Source organism: Mchenga conophoros, linkage group LG6 (genome assembly GCF_057382185.1).
Source record: "Mchenga conophoros isolate Kocher_MC1m ecotype Shallow Benthic linkage group LG6, M_conophoros_male_GT1.1, whole genome shotgun sequence".
Taxonomy (NCBI): Eukaryota; Metazoa; Chordata; class Actinopteri; order Cichliformes; family Cichlidae; genus Mchenga; species Mchenga conophoros.
This window is the reverse complement of record NC_140531.1, coordinates 6,766,337-6,784,905: the sequence shown is the minus strand read 5'-3', so window position 1 is coordinate 6,784,905 and position 18,569 is coordinate 6,766,337. Positions and strand designations below refer to the sequence as shown.

At 39.2% G+C, this 18,569-nt stretch overlaps 1 protein-coding gene across 1 annotated transcript; it reads left to right on the top strand.

Moving 5' to 3' along the window:
* The first annotated feature begins 862 nt into the window (after window positions 1-862).
* On the top strand, window positions 863-17,802 carry LOC146571988 (hexokinase-1-like). The gene is made up of 18 exons (XM_085276016.1): window positions 863-1,237; window positions 3,140-3,302; window positions 6,081-6,229; window positions 7,166-7,285; window positions 7,614-7,709; window positions 7,816-7,915; window positions 8,361-8,544; window positions 8,923-9,078; window positions 9,170-9,403; window positions 9,756-10,060; window positions 11,085-11,233; window positions 11,538-11,657; window positions 11,888-11,983; window positions 13,391-13,490; window positions 13,721-13,904; window positions 14,131-14,286; window positions 15,545-15,778; window positions 16,570-17,802. The coding sequence occupies exons 1-18, from the start codon at window positions 1,175-1,177 to the stop codon at window positions 16,718-16,720; spliced, it is 2,760 nt and encodes a 919-aa protein (XP_085132142.1). The 5' UTR covers window positions 863-1,174; the 3' UTR covers window positions 16,721-17,802.
* The last annotated feature ends 767 nt before the right edge of the window (window positions 17,803-18,569 follow it).

Here is an 18,569-nt window from a genome sequence, read left to right as displayed (position 1 = left end):
AGCTGTCCCTGACTATGTATAGCAATGCTGAAGCCTCATCAGCAGTCAAAGAGGGGTGGGGGCTCGAAACATGTGCTGGCTATAGCTAAAGACACATTTTAAGCCCATGTAAGAATAGATTTTAAAAAAAATATAAAACACATTTTCAAAATATCAATTAATGTGACTGCAACCTGGAAACAAATGTTTTTACTTCTTGTCTTTGGATGAGTCGTCCTGACTTTTTATATTCTTTGTCACTTTTTGTTTTTAGTTGTTGTTTTTTAATTAAAAACGCTGATTCGTGGATTTATAGGTACATAATGTGTGCAGGTTGCCTTCCATTAAGAAATGTCCTCTCAAGGTCAGGAATGACACTTAGCTTTAAAGCTATATCTCTAGCTTCTGTGTTGCAGTGGGTGGGGTGTGTGCTGCAGAGATAAGAAGCCATCAGTCACAAGTCTGACTCTCCAACGGTGCTGCTGCATGTGTGGAGCTATGAGAAGATGCTTGGATGTTGCAGCATGAATGTGATGTGCTTCAGGCTGCAGTTGGTGCTCAGTGTATTGCAGTAGTGACATCATCATGTGGCTGCCCTGCCTCTCTGCACGTCCACCTCCTGTAGCCGTGGAAACATGGAGACGTGCAAACTCGGGGAAGTCTATGGAGGAGAGTGGCCAGTTATCGTGCGTAAGCCGCTTCCTCATTCAGCTCACAACTCCCGTGCCCCCACTCCCATTTGCACTCCCCTGTTGCCCCCTCCTCCAATTTGCTCCCCACTCTTTCCTTTGCTTCCATGTCCTGGGTTCAGCCAATGGGAGTGCTCAGTGGGGGCAGGGCAAAACAGAACCACCATTCCTGTGCCGAGCTGTTACATCTCCTCAGAGCTAACAGGGAGCTAGCAGCTCAGAGGGAGGAGGCACGGCCAAACCCAGCCTGTGTGTGTGTTTGTGTGTGTATGTGTGTGTGCCTGTCGCAGACTAGCAGGCAGGGCCGCTGCTGCACATTTGTTTCACCAGACTTTTTCCTTTTTACCTTGCCTTGACACAGTGCTCAGGCAAGGCCTGCTTTTGCTTCTACTTCAGGATAAAGCGGGATCAGCGTGAGGGGAAACTGAACAATCTTCTTTTCCCTTCTTCTTCACTGTCAAACCACCTCGTAGTAAGTGACAGCTCCCGAAGGACACGCAGACAGGATGATAGCGGCTCAGCTTCTGGCCTACTACTTCACCGAGTTGAAGGATGATCAACTCAAAAAGGTGAGCGACAGCAGCTTTAAACTGTTATGGTGGTCCTTTTATATTAGACTTCAGAGCTTTGTTATATCACAGCAGCCTAGCGTGTACCCACAGACACCGGCGAACAGTGGCTGCATGCTGGGATCGAATCTTTGGGGTTTATCGTGTTGGGAGAAGAGGATGCACCATTTGGGAGTTACGGGAGGAGAAAGCCAGCATGGTGTTTAATATTGATATGGTGCATTTTCAGTTTGTTAGCAGTATTTGACACAGATGTCCTTGAGCAGGGCTGTGGTCATTGATCGTGGTGAAAGCTCCATCACTGAGCTTTTACGGAGCACTGGTTGCTATGGCATCTGAAGCAGACAGGTGTCTATGAGGGGTTGTTGGCAAAAGTCAAGATCTCCAAGATCCACGATTTTGTCCCCGACTGTCAGTGTCTTTCTTTTCCCAGTCATTCATTTTTACTGTTTCACAGATGTTCTATCCCATTGCACTGTTGCCTTCTTAATTTCATTCCTCTTTTAGTCCATCGTGAAAACACATTTAAATTTTTTAGCAGCTCATAGACGTTGCCATCAGTGAAATCTGAGCCTGATTACAGCTTCTAGCTGCCCATATAAACGGACTCTGTGTTCACAGCGAATTCGTGACTGAACAAACTGGTAAGATATCCCCAGGGAATAGGGGATACGGGTGAGGGCAGTCAGTGTAAGTGGGGGTGGGGTCAAATACTCATGACGTCATGTGTGATATCACAGTGCAGTAGCAACACGTGCCACTGCTGAAGTAGGTTACTGGAACTACTGGGGTAAAAACAATCCTTGAAAGGATGAAAGCTCTTAAACCATGCACATCCTGCAGGGGACACCGACACTGTAACCATATCAAGATAAGGAGTCAAATTTAGTGGCAGCTAGATTTACTATCTGTTATCCAAGTGTTGTAGTAGCGGGGTAGCCTTAGTGTGTAGACCTTTGGTCTTACTAGTATTCTTTGATTAAGCATCAAAGGATCAGGCAAACAAACAAAATTTAATTTAAATCCGTAAGAATTCTGAAAAAGTTTGATACAAAAACATGACAAAAGAAGGCATCACACAGATGCAGTTAAATAACATAAGAAAGAGACTGATAATAGATGCCATATTATAAGTGTCAGGAAAACTAAGAGTGAATAACTATACGAATTAACTGCATTTACATACAACATTAAGAAGATTGGCCATGAAAAAAATCAATATGTTACTTTATAAAGTATATATAGACAAACATCAAAGTTACTGTATTTTAAAAAAAGTTACAGACATGTTTCATTACTCTTGTAGACAAACTCTACAAATCAGGTGACATTTTGGAGAGGCTAATATTAATAATGTGACAGAGTAGCTTGATGGGTAACAAATGTGTGGACTGTCTCGTGGCACAGAGCAGGTTTCAGGCGTGTGGGGTGCCCCATGGCATGCACTGTGATTATATAACAATAACAAAAACTGTCCTCTGTAAATCCTCCCAACAAACATTTCATTCATTAGATGTGTTAACTGTGATGTAACCATATAATGTAGCTATTATTAAAAAATGTTTTGTTGATAATTTAATTGTATCAAAATGTTATGCTGACTAGTACATGGATTCAAGTGTCCAACTTCAGGCTCTTTGCTCCCTGTTTATTGATTTTTGCCCATGTCCTAGAACTCCTGCCATGCCGTTAACTAATTCAAATGACACAAACCCATTATAAAATCCATCCCAGGAAACCCCCATTGTTGTGTTTAAACCACGACAATACTAGTAGGCAGTGTTTACATGTGTTTAATTCATGTTAATTGATATGTGCTCAGGTTGCAAAATATTAGTGTCTCACAGATGTTTAGCAAGCATAAAACGTCCCTAACAACTTCTCTGTGCACCTATTCTTCAGATCGATAAGTACCTGTACTCCATGCGGTTCTCCGATGAGACGCTTAAGGACATCATGAACAGGTTCCGCAGGGAAATGGAGAATGGGCTTGAACGTGACACCAACCCCACTGCCACCGTGAAGATGCTGCCCACGTTCGTCAGGTCCATTCCTGATGGATCAGGTAGAGTGTGTATTAAGAGTCTCACAGAAATCACAGATTATTGAGAAAAGTGCTCTGATCAGCTCAAAAATATTCTCCTTAATTGTGTAAGTGCCCAACAGTGCCCCCAAATGCCCAAAGTCATTGGCAGTTCACTTAATGAGGTCAAACACATGGGTTTAAGCCTTTAAAACTTAAAAATGCTTAAAAATTTGTAAAAATATTTTAACAATATAAAAAATATCACAAAGCTCAAAAATAATTCTGCATTTTAGAAGTCAAAATGGTTCAAAAATAAAGGAGCATTTCCACTATTATGCAGAAGAAGCAGCATCATTAATACCTCCTATTCACACACTGATGACAAAATTTCATCCATACTCGTTGAAGGATGTATTTGTTTCTGTCTGACTGTAAAGAATGTGCTGATGTTAAAATTGTCACATAAGCCTCTTTGTGTTTGTGCTCTGGGTTCAAGCTAAATAGATTACTATTGTTTTAGGCCTGAGGCCAAACAGTCCACACAGCCTCATCACTCAGTGTAACGTACAAGCAGAAGAAAACCTCATAATGTTACATTTAACTTACCTGAAACAGAATCCTCATAGGCTCGTCTAATCCAATCATATCTTTGTGTCAAATATTTTTCTTTACTAGTCTGAGGACTGGCCTGTAACCAGCAAAAGGCCTTTAGTAAGACCATGCAACTAGTTTAAGATGTTACTTTTCTTATATTTTGGGGCTATACTGATAAAATAATAGAGGAACAGAATGTATATTCAGGATACTTTGACAGTCAGATTATTACAGATGATAAAAGATCATTTACTGGGAAACAAACCTCAAAAAGTAGAATTGATGACTAAATATTTGAATGTCTTTCTGCTGTTTTTGGTTTTATTCTTGTATTCAAGTCGAAAAATGAGAAACAAAAATGCAGAAATATACTTCAGGTATATCTTAGTTTTCCTGCAGACTGATGTCCGAACAAGGCAGCCGGACATTCCTGCCTTCTCGCACTATATATAGCCTAGGGTTTCAACATGAGGTGACAGGGATGAAGCAAAGTGCGAAGTTGAAGCTATGGTGATGGCAAAATAAATAAATAAATAAACATTTTAAATCCATATAATGACAGTAGTGACAAACATGTTGGCAAGGTTGGTTGTCATGATAAGAGGGATAAGTGAAAATTAATCCCATTCCTCTGTCTTGACTTTTTTCTCTGGAAAGAAAATTCACAAATGAACAGCTCAGACTGTAAGTTTTACTGTGTAATAAGATTATACTTGGTGTAAAAGCTAATGAGAGATACAAATGTAGACAGACCAGCTTAGGGTCTTCATCCTAAATCTCACGGATTCTGTTTTCACTATCTTTTATTACTAAAACACATTTATGGAAATGGAATAATTAAAAGGTATTTTAGAATCAAATGGCAGATAGAATCAAATAGAATCAAATCTCTCGAAAATAATAATTTAAAAACTGTAAACCATATTATGTTTCTTTTTTTTTGCCAGTACTACAGACACCAGCCATGCCACAGATAAAGCCTTCTTTTATCAGTGATTAGATTACAACACTAGTTTTGACGAGCTTAGTTAAGAATTTTTGCATTAATTAAACGAAACAGCATCAGGACATTTGCATGCTAGCACTGAGAATATACAACGACATGGGTTATAAAACAGCAAATGCTCTGCGGCAAATCACTAACACTTGTATGTCCAGCCCAGACACCCATCTCATTCCAGTCAGGTCAAGAGGATTAATAGCTCAAGGCAGCAAACATTACAGTCATGGCACGACTGAACAGTGTTTTGTTGGAGGGCAGCTGAACTTCTTTACTTAAAGGTTACAACTCTGATTCCAGCAATAGTAAATTTACATCCACATGTTCTGTTCTTATCCAGTGTCAGATTTCAAGAAGAATAAATTTATGTAATTACCTGTAATATTGCACATATAGGTCTGTGTATTCATTTCAGAACAAACTTCACATTTTTTAATCAGAGGGGCTATTTGTTGACATTATGCTTTACTTTTCTTTTCTTTCCTTTCTTTTTTTTATTTTATTCGGTGGGTTTCTTTATATATTTGATTCTAAGGACAGGCAGCATTCCAACCATAAGTAGGGAGTAAGGAAAATAAACCTGAGGATATGTTCCTCGTGTCTTTGTTGAGAAATGTTGATATAGATCTTTGTACTTTTGGCCAAGAGGGGAGTATTATTCCAAACATTGTCTTTTGTTGATGCTACTACTAACAGCATGTGCTTTGTGGTGGATGCCTGTAAAGCTCCTTTTCTCTTTTAGTGACATGCCAAGCTTGGGAATACTGATGGCCTTAGAGAGAATTAGCAGTGACAGCTTTAATAAAGTATCAAACATTCATTAATTTCTAATCTGCCCTAAATTAAAATTAGGATATTATATTACATTTCTTAAAAAAGAAACACATTTTCACTCCCTTTGCTTGTAAAAACTGTCAAAAAACAAAATGCAAAACATAAATCTACCCAAAACTCACATTTGACCCTGGTAGCCCTAAGTGCAGTCTTTGGGCCACCTATGAGTTGACTTCTGGTATTCAGGTATGATCCAAAATATACATAATATGGGGAAAATCGTCTGTTTTTTGTTGTGTGTGTGTGTGTGTGTGTGTGTGTGTGTGTGTGTGTGTGGTTGGAATACACCAGGGGGAGGACTAGTTGCAACTGTCTGTCATGAATTGCAATTGAAAAAAAATCACAAAACTCAAAAAGACTAATGTGTGACCACACTCTCAACCTGACAGAAAAGGGGGACTTCATAGCTCTGGACCTTGGAGGGTCGAACTTTCGGATCCTGCGTGTCAAAGTGACACAAGACAAGAAGCAACCAGTTCAGATGGAGAGCCAGATCTATGAGACCCCTGATGACATTACCCATGGGAGTGGGGCACAGGTAACCAAAAATATATTTCTACCATTTTTAAATGTACTAAACATTCTTGTTGTATTCTTCTTATTGAGCCATTCCTCTGTGAAAACATAGCTAAGAAGCAATCAGACATGTTGTTCTCATGCTGTAATCCTTGTCACACCGATGTATCGTAATCACACTTAATTAAGAATATTCAACATTACTGTCTACACACCACACAAAGCAGTTATAGGAAGGCCGACTCAACATTCAGTTTGTGTAAAATGATCTTTGTGACACTTGGGAATAATAAGAGCAACGTCAGAACCTACACTGGCCTACACAGGACAGACAGCTGGCGGCCGTGTTGTAACATGATAACCAAAACATGAATGACTGTCTGCGGCGGTGTGATTGGTTTAGGCCATGACTTACACAGACAGAACAAGACAGATGCTGTTTAGTGAAATGCTGAATGGACAGCTGGTCAGAAGAAATGTAATGTGATATATCACAGGTTTGTTAACAAAGACGTACATTTAGATTGTGACTTATTGTATAATATACAACTCTGTAAACAGTCTTCATTGGTGTGATTTTTTTTAAAAACAATTTCATGCAAGTATACAATTAATCCAATGACTAAAAAGAAAAAAGAAAAAAAATAGTTTAAAAACATGCTAAGTCACAAGTCATGTCAATATGGGTAGATATCAGCTATCTTTCCAGGATCTCATGATGATTTCTAAAATATGCATGGTTTACAGAAAGGCTTTTAACTGTCTGCAGAATCTTTTATGTTCTTTACATATTTGTTGAAGCATTTTCTAAGTAAAGTTTCAGGGATATTTATGTAAACTGGAAATTGTACTTTAAGGATGCATTAACTTAAAATGATAAAGAAAATGTTACATTTGCGCCAAAATGTAGTTACATCACCTTGAAATTCTTAAAAATGTCTTTTTTGTGTGTCTGCAGCTCTTTGACCATGTTGCAGATTGCCTCGGTGACTTCATGGAGAAACAAAAAATCAAGGATAAAAAACTTCCTGTGGGATTCACGTTCTCTTTCCCATGTGCCCAAACCAAACTAGATGAGGTAAACACTTCCAGTTTAAAGGATAACTGTACCACTCACTGTGCTCATTAAACACGTCATCACTACAATCTCAACATGTGTGGCTTGTTTCTTTTGTTAATAGTTTTAGATCAATAGCTCAATAAAGCCCATAGAATGTAACAGTGTAAATTCATCAATGCATTATATTTTATTGTATGTATTGTATTTATATTAAAGTATCATATTATTGTGTTAATATATTATAGATAATGTGTTTGGCGATGCCGTGACTGAAATAGCGATGGACATATATTTGAGATTGTCTTTGCCCGTCTTATAGTAAATTAAAGTTAGTCTTGTTTTTCAGGCTGTCTTACTAACATGGACAAAGAAGTTTAAAGCCAGTGGTGTAGAAGGCATGGACGTTGTGAAGCTTCTAAACAAAGCTATCAAGAAACGAGGGGTAGGTTTTTGTCTGTGGATTTCATTTGCAAACATGGATAAGACATCTGCCAGGTGGCTCTTTTTTTCCATTTTGTTTTGAGTTAAACATAACCTTGTTTTCCCAGGACTACCAAGCAGACATCATGGCAGTGGTGAATGACACCACTGGCACTATGATGACTTGTGGATTTGACGATCAGCGCTGTGAAGTGGGAATCATTATAGGTAAAAACGGATTTTTACCACTGCATTAGGCAAATACAAATGCCTGAGCCAATGACACTTTTAAAGTAGGGGGAAAAATATCTTGCATTTCACATGATTTGATATGCCCCTTTTAAACAAATAGATCCTTTCCCCAGGCTTTGGAAAAGGTATTTAGCACCTTAAAGCCAACAGGTTTTAGTAACCAAGTGTACTTTATCAGTACTTCAAACCATCCCAGGATGTTGAGAATACATTTTTATATTAAAGTTCTAACCCAGAAGGGCAAAAATCAAGCAAAAATAATGTCTCTCGTCCAAGCTTGGGCAAAAATCACACGAGGTCCTGAGCACTGTACAGAAGCGTGTACACAGTTCTACATGTGGGGGCGCCAAATAAGCTAAATAGCACACTGCATTCTGCTTTGAAGTGAAATAAGAGTTATGTCAGTTGTGCATCCTTTCAGGAACAGGAACAAATGCCTGCTACATGGAGGAACTGCGTCACATTGACCTGGTGGAAGGAGATGAAGGCCGGATGTGCATCAACACTGAATGGGGTGCTTTTGGGGATAATGGGTCCCTAGAGGACATCCGCACAGAGTTTGACCGTGAGATTGACAGAGGATCGATCAACCCAGGAAAACAATTGTAAAATTCCTTTCTTTTTTTTTTTAAACTAAAGAAGGTTTTGAAAGTTTAAATATCTTTCAGTAAGTTTACTTACTGTAGACTACGATAAGTACAATGCAAGTTAGTTTTTTAAGTTGTGCAGCCAAACAGTAAACGAACTGCATATAATACACAAAAGTATACCAGTATGCTTAACTTCTTTGGGACTAGTTCTCTTTGTTGTTACACATTGTGAAGTTACTGTACACACACCACTATAGATAAAATATAGCTTTGTCCCTTAAGATTACAGTTGAAAAAAAGCATTCTAGTCTGCAGTGGACTGTAATTTAGATGAATAGAAATTGTAGCTGTGATACCTTATATGAAAACACTGTTGTGTTTCTTTCTGATTAGGTTTGAAAAGATGGCCAGTGGCATGTACATGGGAGAACTGGTACGTCTCATCCTGGTCAAGATGGCCAAAGAGGGGCTGCTGTTTGAGGGACGAATAACCCCCGAGCTCCTGACGAGAGGAAAGATTGAGACGAAACATGTATCTGCAATTGAAAAGTGAGACATGAAGGAATAAAATAGTTTTTCCACTTCCATTTTTCAACAGAAGAGTTAAGACCTTTTTAATGTACAATACTTGTAATTTTAGGACTAAGGAAGGACTGAAGAAGTGCATGGAAATCCTGACAAGGCTTGGAGTGGAGCCCTCAGATGAAGACTGTCTGGCTGTGCAGCACGTGTGCACCATCGTATCCTTCCGCTCAGCTAATCTAATATCTGCAACTCTGGGAGCCATTCTTTGTCGCCTAAAAGAGAATAAAGGAGTTGTGCGGCTTCGTACCACTGTCGGCATTGATGGATCCCTGTACAAGATGCACCCTCAGTGAGTAGGCCATAAAATGGGGACTAAAGGGCGCTTTCCAGAGACGCACATTTAGTTTGGATATTATGCACTCCAAAAAGACCTATGCAGCATAGAAAGGATGTACGCCAGATAATTCTTTGAGTGGCTTCAGATTCAGTCCTAAATGAAAAACTCCAGGTTTTGGTCTGTGTGGAAGTTCAGATCTGCTGCATTGTGAATTCCTAAAATCCTAAGTCACAGTTATCCTGTAATTGTGTAGTGTTTTATATATTTCTGCAGCCTGAATACATAATTCTGATGAAAAATAGATTTTGACACATTCTAATACTCACTTGAAGACTCACGAGGAATTCTTTTGCTCTCTGAACAGATATGCCCGTCGTCTGCACAAAACTGTGCGTCGCTTAGTCCCAGACTCAGATGTCCGTTTCCTGCTGTCCGAAAGCGGGAGTGGGAAAGGAGCGGCCATGGTGACAGCAGTGGCATACCGTTTAACTGAGCAGGCGCGCCACATTCAGCAGACTTTGGCAGAATTCCGGTTGAGCAAAAATCAGTTGTTAGAGGTAAAGAAAAGGATGAAGGTGGAGATTGAAAGAGGCCTGAAGAAGGACAGCCACAAGGACGCTACAGTCAAAATGTTGCCCACCTTTGTTCGAAGCACACCGGACGGAACAGGTAATTAAAATGAGACATACATAGATTCGTTTTTTTGTTAGCTCAGGTCCAAGTCAATCATTCACGCCTGTCTATGTCATATATGAAGGCCAAAGGAAAGTAATGCAGATGGAAATATCAATATCCTTTGATACTAAAGTGTTTCGTGTGGTCTATAGTGAAACCATGTGTTATACTCAGGAGTGTATTACCTGTAATAAGGCCACCATTGCATCAGGTAAAATTATTACGTGCTTATAAAATACAATATCAGTGTTTGGTGAAACAAACAGTTGCATTATTTACCACAATAAAAACAGCATTATCAATAATTAAAGCGAGTCTATATGTCATCTCAAAGTAACTACTAAACTACATAATGTATCATGAAACAATCAGTCACTATATGTTTGGTTTTTGGTAATAATGAAAGCAGCGCTTGTGCTAACACAAAAAGCTTGAGTAAAGTTCATGGCACAAGGAGTCAAACAACAGGCTTCAGATATTTAAAAACCCAACAGCTGGACATGTTTACCCAGCACAAGCACTGCTTTTAGTGTATGAGGTGGACTTTATGGATCTGCATGAAAGGATTTTCACAATCCAATAACCAGTAACAGTACAAATGGTCAGTTTATGCTGACTGAAGACACAGCTGACGTTTCCTAGATCTATGTGTTTCTTTCAAAAGGTTTTCTGAAAATAGGTGAATTACCAGACACAGAAGCACACACGAGTAAACGTTGGCCTCACCTTGATAAACTAGCACTACTTATCTGTGATGCCTAATGGCAATTAATACATGAAGGTTAACATTTAGACAAATACTTTAAGATTTAAAAGCCAATAATTCTGTGCCTTATATTTTGTCCCTAATTCTCTGTACCTGGCAGTCAAATATAATTGCTATTTTCAAGTTTTTTAACCATAGAGAGAACAATATTTATTCTAAATTATAACCAGTACAACAGATAAAACTTATTCAGTGGTTGTAGAAATATGTTTTGTGCCTTCTCATGCTCATTTCTTTGGCTTTTTTTAACAGAAAATGGTGATTTCCTTGCTCTGGACCTTGGCGGAACGAACTTCCGCGTGCTTCTGGTCAAGATTCGCAGTGGGAAAAGACGATCAGTGGAGATGCATAACAAAATCTATGCCATTCCCATAGAAGTCATGCAGGGCACAGGGGAAGAGGTACCGATCAGTTTTGCGTATTTGTTGCAGGAAACAGGAACAATAATCATGTTTAAATAATTCTCAGTCTTTAAAAACTGCTTATTCCATGAAAACAGATTAAACATTTATAGACATTTATAGCAATTTCTTCTCTTTTCCATCTTAATTTCTAGCTACAACAAAATCCATTTGAAACATGCAACTATCCAAATCCAAACCTGCATTGGTGCCATAAAGAATCTTTGTAACTCACATGAAAAAAAACCCACCAAAAGCCATTAGCAGTCCTGACCTTTTCTTTCTATATGATGTCTCTTTCCAGCTTTTTGATCACATTGTGCACTGCATCTCTGATTTCCTGGACTACATGGGAATGAAAAGTGCTCGACTCCCACTGGGTTTCACTTTTTCGTTCCCCTGCCATCAGACCAGCCTGGATGCAGTATGTTCCCTTTTTCCTCAAAGCAAAAACTTTACGTTGCTTTCAATCCAGCTACAACCAAATTACCAAGAAGGCAAAGCATAATGTACAATGTAACATACACATGTAATGGACACATACTTGGTTAATAAGTCGTTTTTCTGTCATGTTTAGAGAATTGTGAAATGTTATTCAGTCAAATTAAACATTATTATAATTTAAATCATTACTTATTGTTTTGTTATCTTCAGGGCATCCTTGTAACATGGACCAAAGGCTTCAAGGCCACAGACTGTGAGGGTGAAGATGTAGTGGAGCTTCTTCGGGAAGCAATCAAAAGGAAAGAGGTAATCACAGACCAGTTTGGTCACAACAACACGAACACTAGTTAATCCACTGGATTTGACAGAAAGCCCAAAGATGCCATTATTGTGAAAAGTTTGCTACTAAAAAATATGCATCATTTAGTCAAAATATACCCTAAAAGACATAACCCTTTTTTGACTATGACCATCCGAGGGTTAAAAGTGCTGTCCAGGTTCTGACTGACAGCACTCTGAGCAAATAAATGCTTGCCTTCAATGAGCCCCTCAAAGCAGTGTCTTTTAAATAATGAAATTCAGCTATTTTAGAGCTTAACTGTTTTTTTTTATATTCACTTATCTACCCACTATTTAGAGAACTTTTGTTATTTTGGTCGTTTAAAATCTCATAATTTAAACTTTGTTTCATAAAAACATTACAGAATAAGGAAGGGAAAGAATCTGGATATGTAACCTAACAGACCACCTCATTAAAAACCTTATAGTAAATCCTTAGTAGTAAAGAAGATTGCACATCATATATTCACTCACCATCCACGTCACATGACCACATAGCTGCTAATCCCAGCATACAGGCATCTTTGCTGTGAACTGCAATTTTGCAGTTTCAGCATAAACGCACTTAACCCCACCTCGTACTGTATAAACCTACAACAGAACAACAAATATGACTAATTACTCTCTCTAATAAATTACATTTTTATGAATACAGTTGAGTGTCACTGTTATATCTAGAAAATTCCTAATATCCACATGTTGCCACTTTTCGGTTTCACATATTAATTTTATTTTTTTAGATGGAGAATCCAGTAAGTATTAACCAAAGGTAAATCATTAACTAACAGGTAAAGCGGTACGAGCCTGGACCTGTTTACTGTCCTTATAGCATGCAATAACACCCAGAAGACATGCAGCTAAGAGCAGAGGTCTGGCAGAGCTCCTGAACCTTACAGCTCTTTGAAACTGCTTGTGTAGTTTGTTTTTTCGCCTGTCTAGGAGTGTGGGTTAACCGCATTGTGCTCAGTGTGGCATTTAAGATGTTGCCAGGTGTGATATTGATTCATCTGTCAAAACAACCATCCAGCAATGTTTAGTGAAAAACATGGACTTAACGCTGCTTTAACATCATCTTGGAAAAGTCTTAAGCAACAGCAGCTACCTGCTTTTCTTTAGACTGCAGGGAAAAAAATCTATATGGCTATTAATATAAGTAACCGGATGTAAACACTTCAGTATCATGAGTATGTGAATTAAAAATGTAATGAATATATTCTGGGCATTCTGGACACAACTGATTTTTTGCACGACAGATTTTTTTAATTGAAATTTGTCTATAACATGGAAAGCATACACAAGTTCTTACTGCATTATACGTGCATGTAATATTGTTGTACTTTGATGTGTAAATAATAATTCTTGTGATGTTTGTAGGAGTTTGAGCTGGATGTGGTAGCCATAGTGAATGACACAGTGGGGACGATGATGACCTGTGCATATGAGGAGCCCACATGTGAGGTGGGACTGATCGCAGGTGAGTGACACACAACCTATAACAAAAATATTTTTTCTACAATTATCTTGCAAGGTATGAAAGATGTAAGTAAATATTCATACAACAAAATGATATGTTTATGTATTTATTTTATTAAGCAAAACTACTTTTGTGTTATTTTGCACCTTAGCCCAATACTAATCTACAGTTAGAAAAGAAATTTGGTAGTTCTTTTTAGATGTAACAGCCCTGGCTGTGTATACACTCAGGAACGGGCAGCAATGCTTGTTATATGGAAGAAATGAAGAACATTGAGATAGTGCCGGGTACCGAGGGTCGGATGTGTGTCAATATGGAGTGGGGGGCATTTGGAGACAATGGCTGTCTGGATGACATCAGGACAACATACGACCAGGCAGTGGATGAGAACTCACTCAACGAAGGCAAACAAAGGTTAGGATGCAGCTAGTACCCAACTAGTTCACAAATAACAAAATAGCAACACCTGCCACAGTGCTATACTCTCCCCTCAACATCTTGGCCTGTTCAGTAATACTGGATCAAAGAGCAAACAGAAAAATATATTTAAAGGGAAAAAAAGAAAACAAATGGTATCTCTAGTTAAGAGAGCATCTTTACAGCTTACTGACACAGCTGTGTTAATTCTTTTGCATCACAGATATGAGAAGATGTGCAGTGGAATGTATCTTGGTGAGATTGTACGGCAGATTTTGATTGATCTGACCAAGCGTGGCTTCCTGTTCCGGGGACAAATCTCAGAGACACTTAAGACCAGGGGCATCTTTGAGACAAAGTTTCTGTCACAGATAGAAAGGTGGGTGAATCATTTCACACTAACATTATTTTTTTTGCAATTATTGGTTAGGGCTGTTTTAATGCTATCAAACAATCATTATATACAAACTGTTTATCCAGGAGCAGACATTACAGAATTGTGGCGTCTAAAAAATAGTCTGTCCTATTTAAAGGTAAAATTCACCCCAACTATGTTTTTGAGCATTCAATTCAAACACAACATTCAATTTCTTCAATTAGAAGATAAAGAGCACATAAGTTGTGGTTACAGTCTTCAACCACTGCCGGTTTGGACTGATTTTCAACATTAGAGGGATCAGTTGCTTAAATAAAAAAAGATCAGTTTCTTCTCTCATAGAACTGTTACTGAATGCAGCCACCTGTTATGCTCTAGGTGATCTATGCTATGACATGGATATTCTGACAAATGTGTAAAGTTTACAAAGTTGCGCACAGATGTCAAGCCAGGAGACAGAAAAGTGAGTTCGGTACATTTACATTTACCACTCTTATCAAACATCACAAGTTAATTCAAATAAAAGTTTAGCACCAGAAGTATTTTGCATTTAATAACTACAAAAGTATAAAATTTAATTATATAACTTATATAACTTTACACAGAACACTGTTTGCTTTATACACCTCCTAGCAGGCATAGGCTCCACTGACTTTTACAGAATATTATATATTATCTATCTTGTGAATTTAGAAGATCAGAATATCAGATAAAGCTAATAGCACATAAGAAGTAGTCTATAATACACCTCAGACAAAAAATGCACTTAGTTTGTACTGAGTTTTTTAGCTACAATATTATTGTGTGGGACAGTTTTTAATGTTCTGCCCCTACAGAATACCTGCATAACCATACAGAGGTTAAAAAAGTAATTTGTCTGATGCAGACTAATTTTCATACTGTAGCGAAATAAATGAAAACGGAAGTTAAGAAGAAAATGGTGAATACCAGAAAGCTAGAAAGAGTTAGTAGTACTGTAAAGTATCTGTGTTTATATAAAGCCTGCGGCTTAAACATGCAAAATGCTGGGAAATTAATAGTATACCAGCATGAAAACATGGGATTAAGCTGAAGTATTCAGCAAAAAGCAGTTTTTAATGAGTCACCACACCTAGGAATGATGAAGGAAGGGGGATGTGAGCACTTGAGCTTATGTGCTGTTTAAGCCTACCTTAGTCTCTGGGAACAGCTGTGAGGTATCCAATGACTCTCCTGCTGTTGGCTGACCTCTGACTCTCCCCCCTCCCACCTCTCTCCACAGCGATCGTCTGGCCTTGCTGCAGGTCAGAGCGATCCTGCAGCAGCTGGGGCTCGACAGCACCTGTGATGACAGTATTATCGTCAAGGAGGTGTGCGGCACAGTGTCCCGCCGAGCAGCTCAACTGTGCGGAGCTGGAATGGCTGCAGTGGTGGACAAGATCCGTGAGAACAGAAGACTGGACCACCTGGATGTTACAGTGGGTGTGGATGGCACACTCTACAAGCTGCACCCACAGTAAGAGCTGGGATAGGAACACAATAGAGGGCATGTTTGTGTGAAAGGAGACCCGTTCATTTTAAAATGTTACTGTATTTCATCAGTCTGCAAAGAATTACCCAAGATTACCAAACTCACTGGCCTTACAGTAGCACTGAATTATTTATTCAGTCACTAGGATGGAAAAACATTCAAAAAGTGCTGAAGGACCTATAGTCAACAAATATACTGGTCTTTTTTGACATTAAATAATGCATGTTAGACATTGAAAAGATAAAGCAATTTGTACGTTTGCAGATGTCCAGAATAAAAACAGCAGAAACTGTAATAAACATATTACAACCCATAAATAGCCAAGTATTAGTATGTTATAAATCAACTAAATGTACAATCTGTCTACATCTCTTAGCCTTAAAACACTTTGATCTGCTACCACTTGTGATTCTTTGTGAGGACAAATTACAACTATACCAGTTTTTTATATAAAAGATAATTTTCTGAAAAAGTACCTCAAGGCTAACATCTTCATTTGGTTGTTTGTCGAGGGGACTACTGATGGACTCTTGTAACTGGGGTTACAAATTAGGAGATAACTGCACCAATAAAAATCCAGAGGACCTCTTTTACCTCCAAGTCCACACCCTCTCGATAGGCCCGAATGAACCTCCTCACACAACTCTGTGCTGCTTCTAGTTGTAAAGTTTGAATAATATGTATGTCTGTCACCTATGCTGGAAAGCAACTGTCATTTCAAGTTCAGTAGCAAGCTGCCTCATAACCACAGTTTCCTCTTGCTCTCTTTTCTTCAGTTTTTCTCGGATCTTCCAACAAACTGTGAAGGAACTCGCCCCCAAATGTGATGTCAACTTCCTGCTGTCTGAGGACGGCAGCGGTAAGGGAGCTGCCCTCATCACTGCTGTGGGCTGCCGCCAGAGGGAGCTGGATGCCCAGCAACACTGAGCAGCTCTGTCCCAATTGTCCACAAGAACTACCTGCTGCTCCACCATGACCTTCACGCACCGCACAGCCTACATCCATTTCCCCTTGGCAGCCGTGACTCCACCTGTGCCCAACTTGGTCCACCTACAGCCAGAGAGATATACTGCATGCAGAGAATTAAAACTCAGTATCTAAATATTTATTTATACTGCACCAGATGGTTTATTATTTCCGTGTTTGTACATTTTCCTCAATAGCTTGTCAATAACCTGACAAATCTAAACTCCCTTAGGTGTGCAATATTTGTGTACTACTAGTTTTATTTTTATATGAAGCCAGATATATAATTGTATTTATATAGCTCGGGCCAATTTGAATCCCAGAGGTCATCAAGATTTTTGCACCATAGACACAAGTAAATGTCTGCACTTTTTATATGAAAGTTACAGCAGCAACACGTCAATGTAACTTCCCATATGAAGGACCTTCTTGAAGCTGAATGAAGCCGATTGTTTTTACAGGCTCCTTTGGTTGAGAAAAACCAGTTCCAAAAGGGCTCGTTGCAAAGGTTTGAATGCAAGAGTCACGGCTGTTAAAATCTCCCTCATTTTGTGTGCTACATGCTCACACAACGTGTTTGTCTACTAACCCCTTTCTGTGTAACTGTCAGTGTAATTCACATATTCAAATATTCCTGCATCACCATACCATTATTCCTCAAGAGTGGACAAGGTAGAAAAATCCCCAGAGAAGTGTTAGCCCATCCTATTGCTATTCGTAAACTATTAAACTTTTGGTGTTGTGATTTATACCACTTCTACTCATTGTATGTGCAAACAATAAATGTTTATTGGGCCCCAAGAAGAGTGGACATAATGAGCGCTTTTGTGTGTATTTGTAGCTGAGTGTCAGTGTGTCTCACTGTATGACCTGTAGCTTCAATGTCCAAAGCTCTATGGAGACTGCATGCCTTACATCAACACAAAGGAGGGTACCGGATCATTTTCTTTCTTTTGCTCTATTTTTTTTTAACATCATTATAGATTTGTGATTGACACAGTAAAAAGCTAATTCATTAAATTATATTTTGTTGTGGAGTAAAACCTGTGTCTCATTCTTTAGCTGTCAAGCGGGGCAGAACTGGAAATGCAGATGGTGAAGTTGGTAACAAGCTGACACATAAAAAGTGCATTAAGTTCACCATTCATCTGATACAAAGGAAGGGCTGTGCCTGTGCCATAGCTTGGTAATTATCAACTATCTTGACTAGATAGTTGACTAGACACTTCAAATCCTGTCTCCCCCCCCCCCACCCTGGACCCCCACCAATTCGCATACCGCCAGAACAGGAGCACAGAGGATGCAGTCTCCATCGCACTGCACTCTGTCCTCTCACAATTGGACAACAACAACACCTACGCCAGAATGCTGTTTATAGACTTCAGTTCAGCATTCAATACAATCCACCCCTCACAACTCATCAGGAAACTGACAGACCTGGGCATCAGTTCCCTCATGTGCAAATGGTTATTGGACTTCCTGACCAACCGCCCCCAACATGTCCGGCTGGATAACCACTGCTCATGTACAATCACAATGAACACTGGTGTACCACAAGGCTGTGTGATGAGCCCTTTCCTCTACTCCCTCTTCACCCATGCCTGCAGACCTGCCGGTGGTTCTAACACCATCATTAAGTTTGCAGATGACACCACGGTGATTGGCCTCATCAGTGACAACGATGAGGCCGCCTACGGGGAGTAGGTGGATCGTCTGGCTGAGTGGTGCGACACAAACAACATGCTGCTTAACACCGAGAAGACCAAGGAGCTCATCGTGGACTACAGGAGAAATGCTGACCCACATCCAC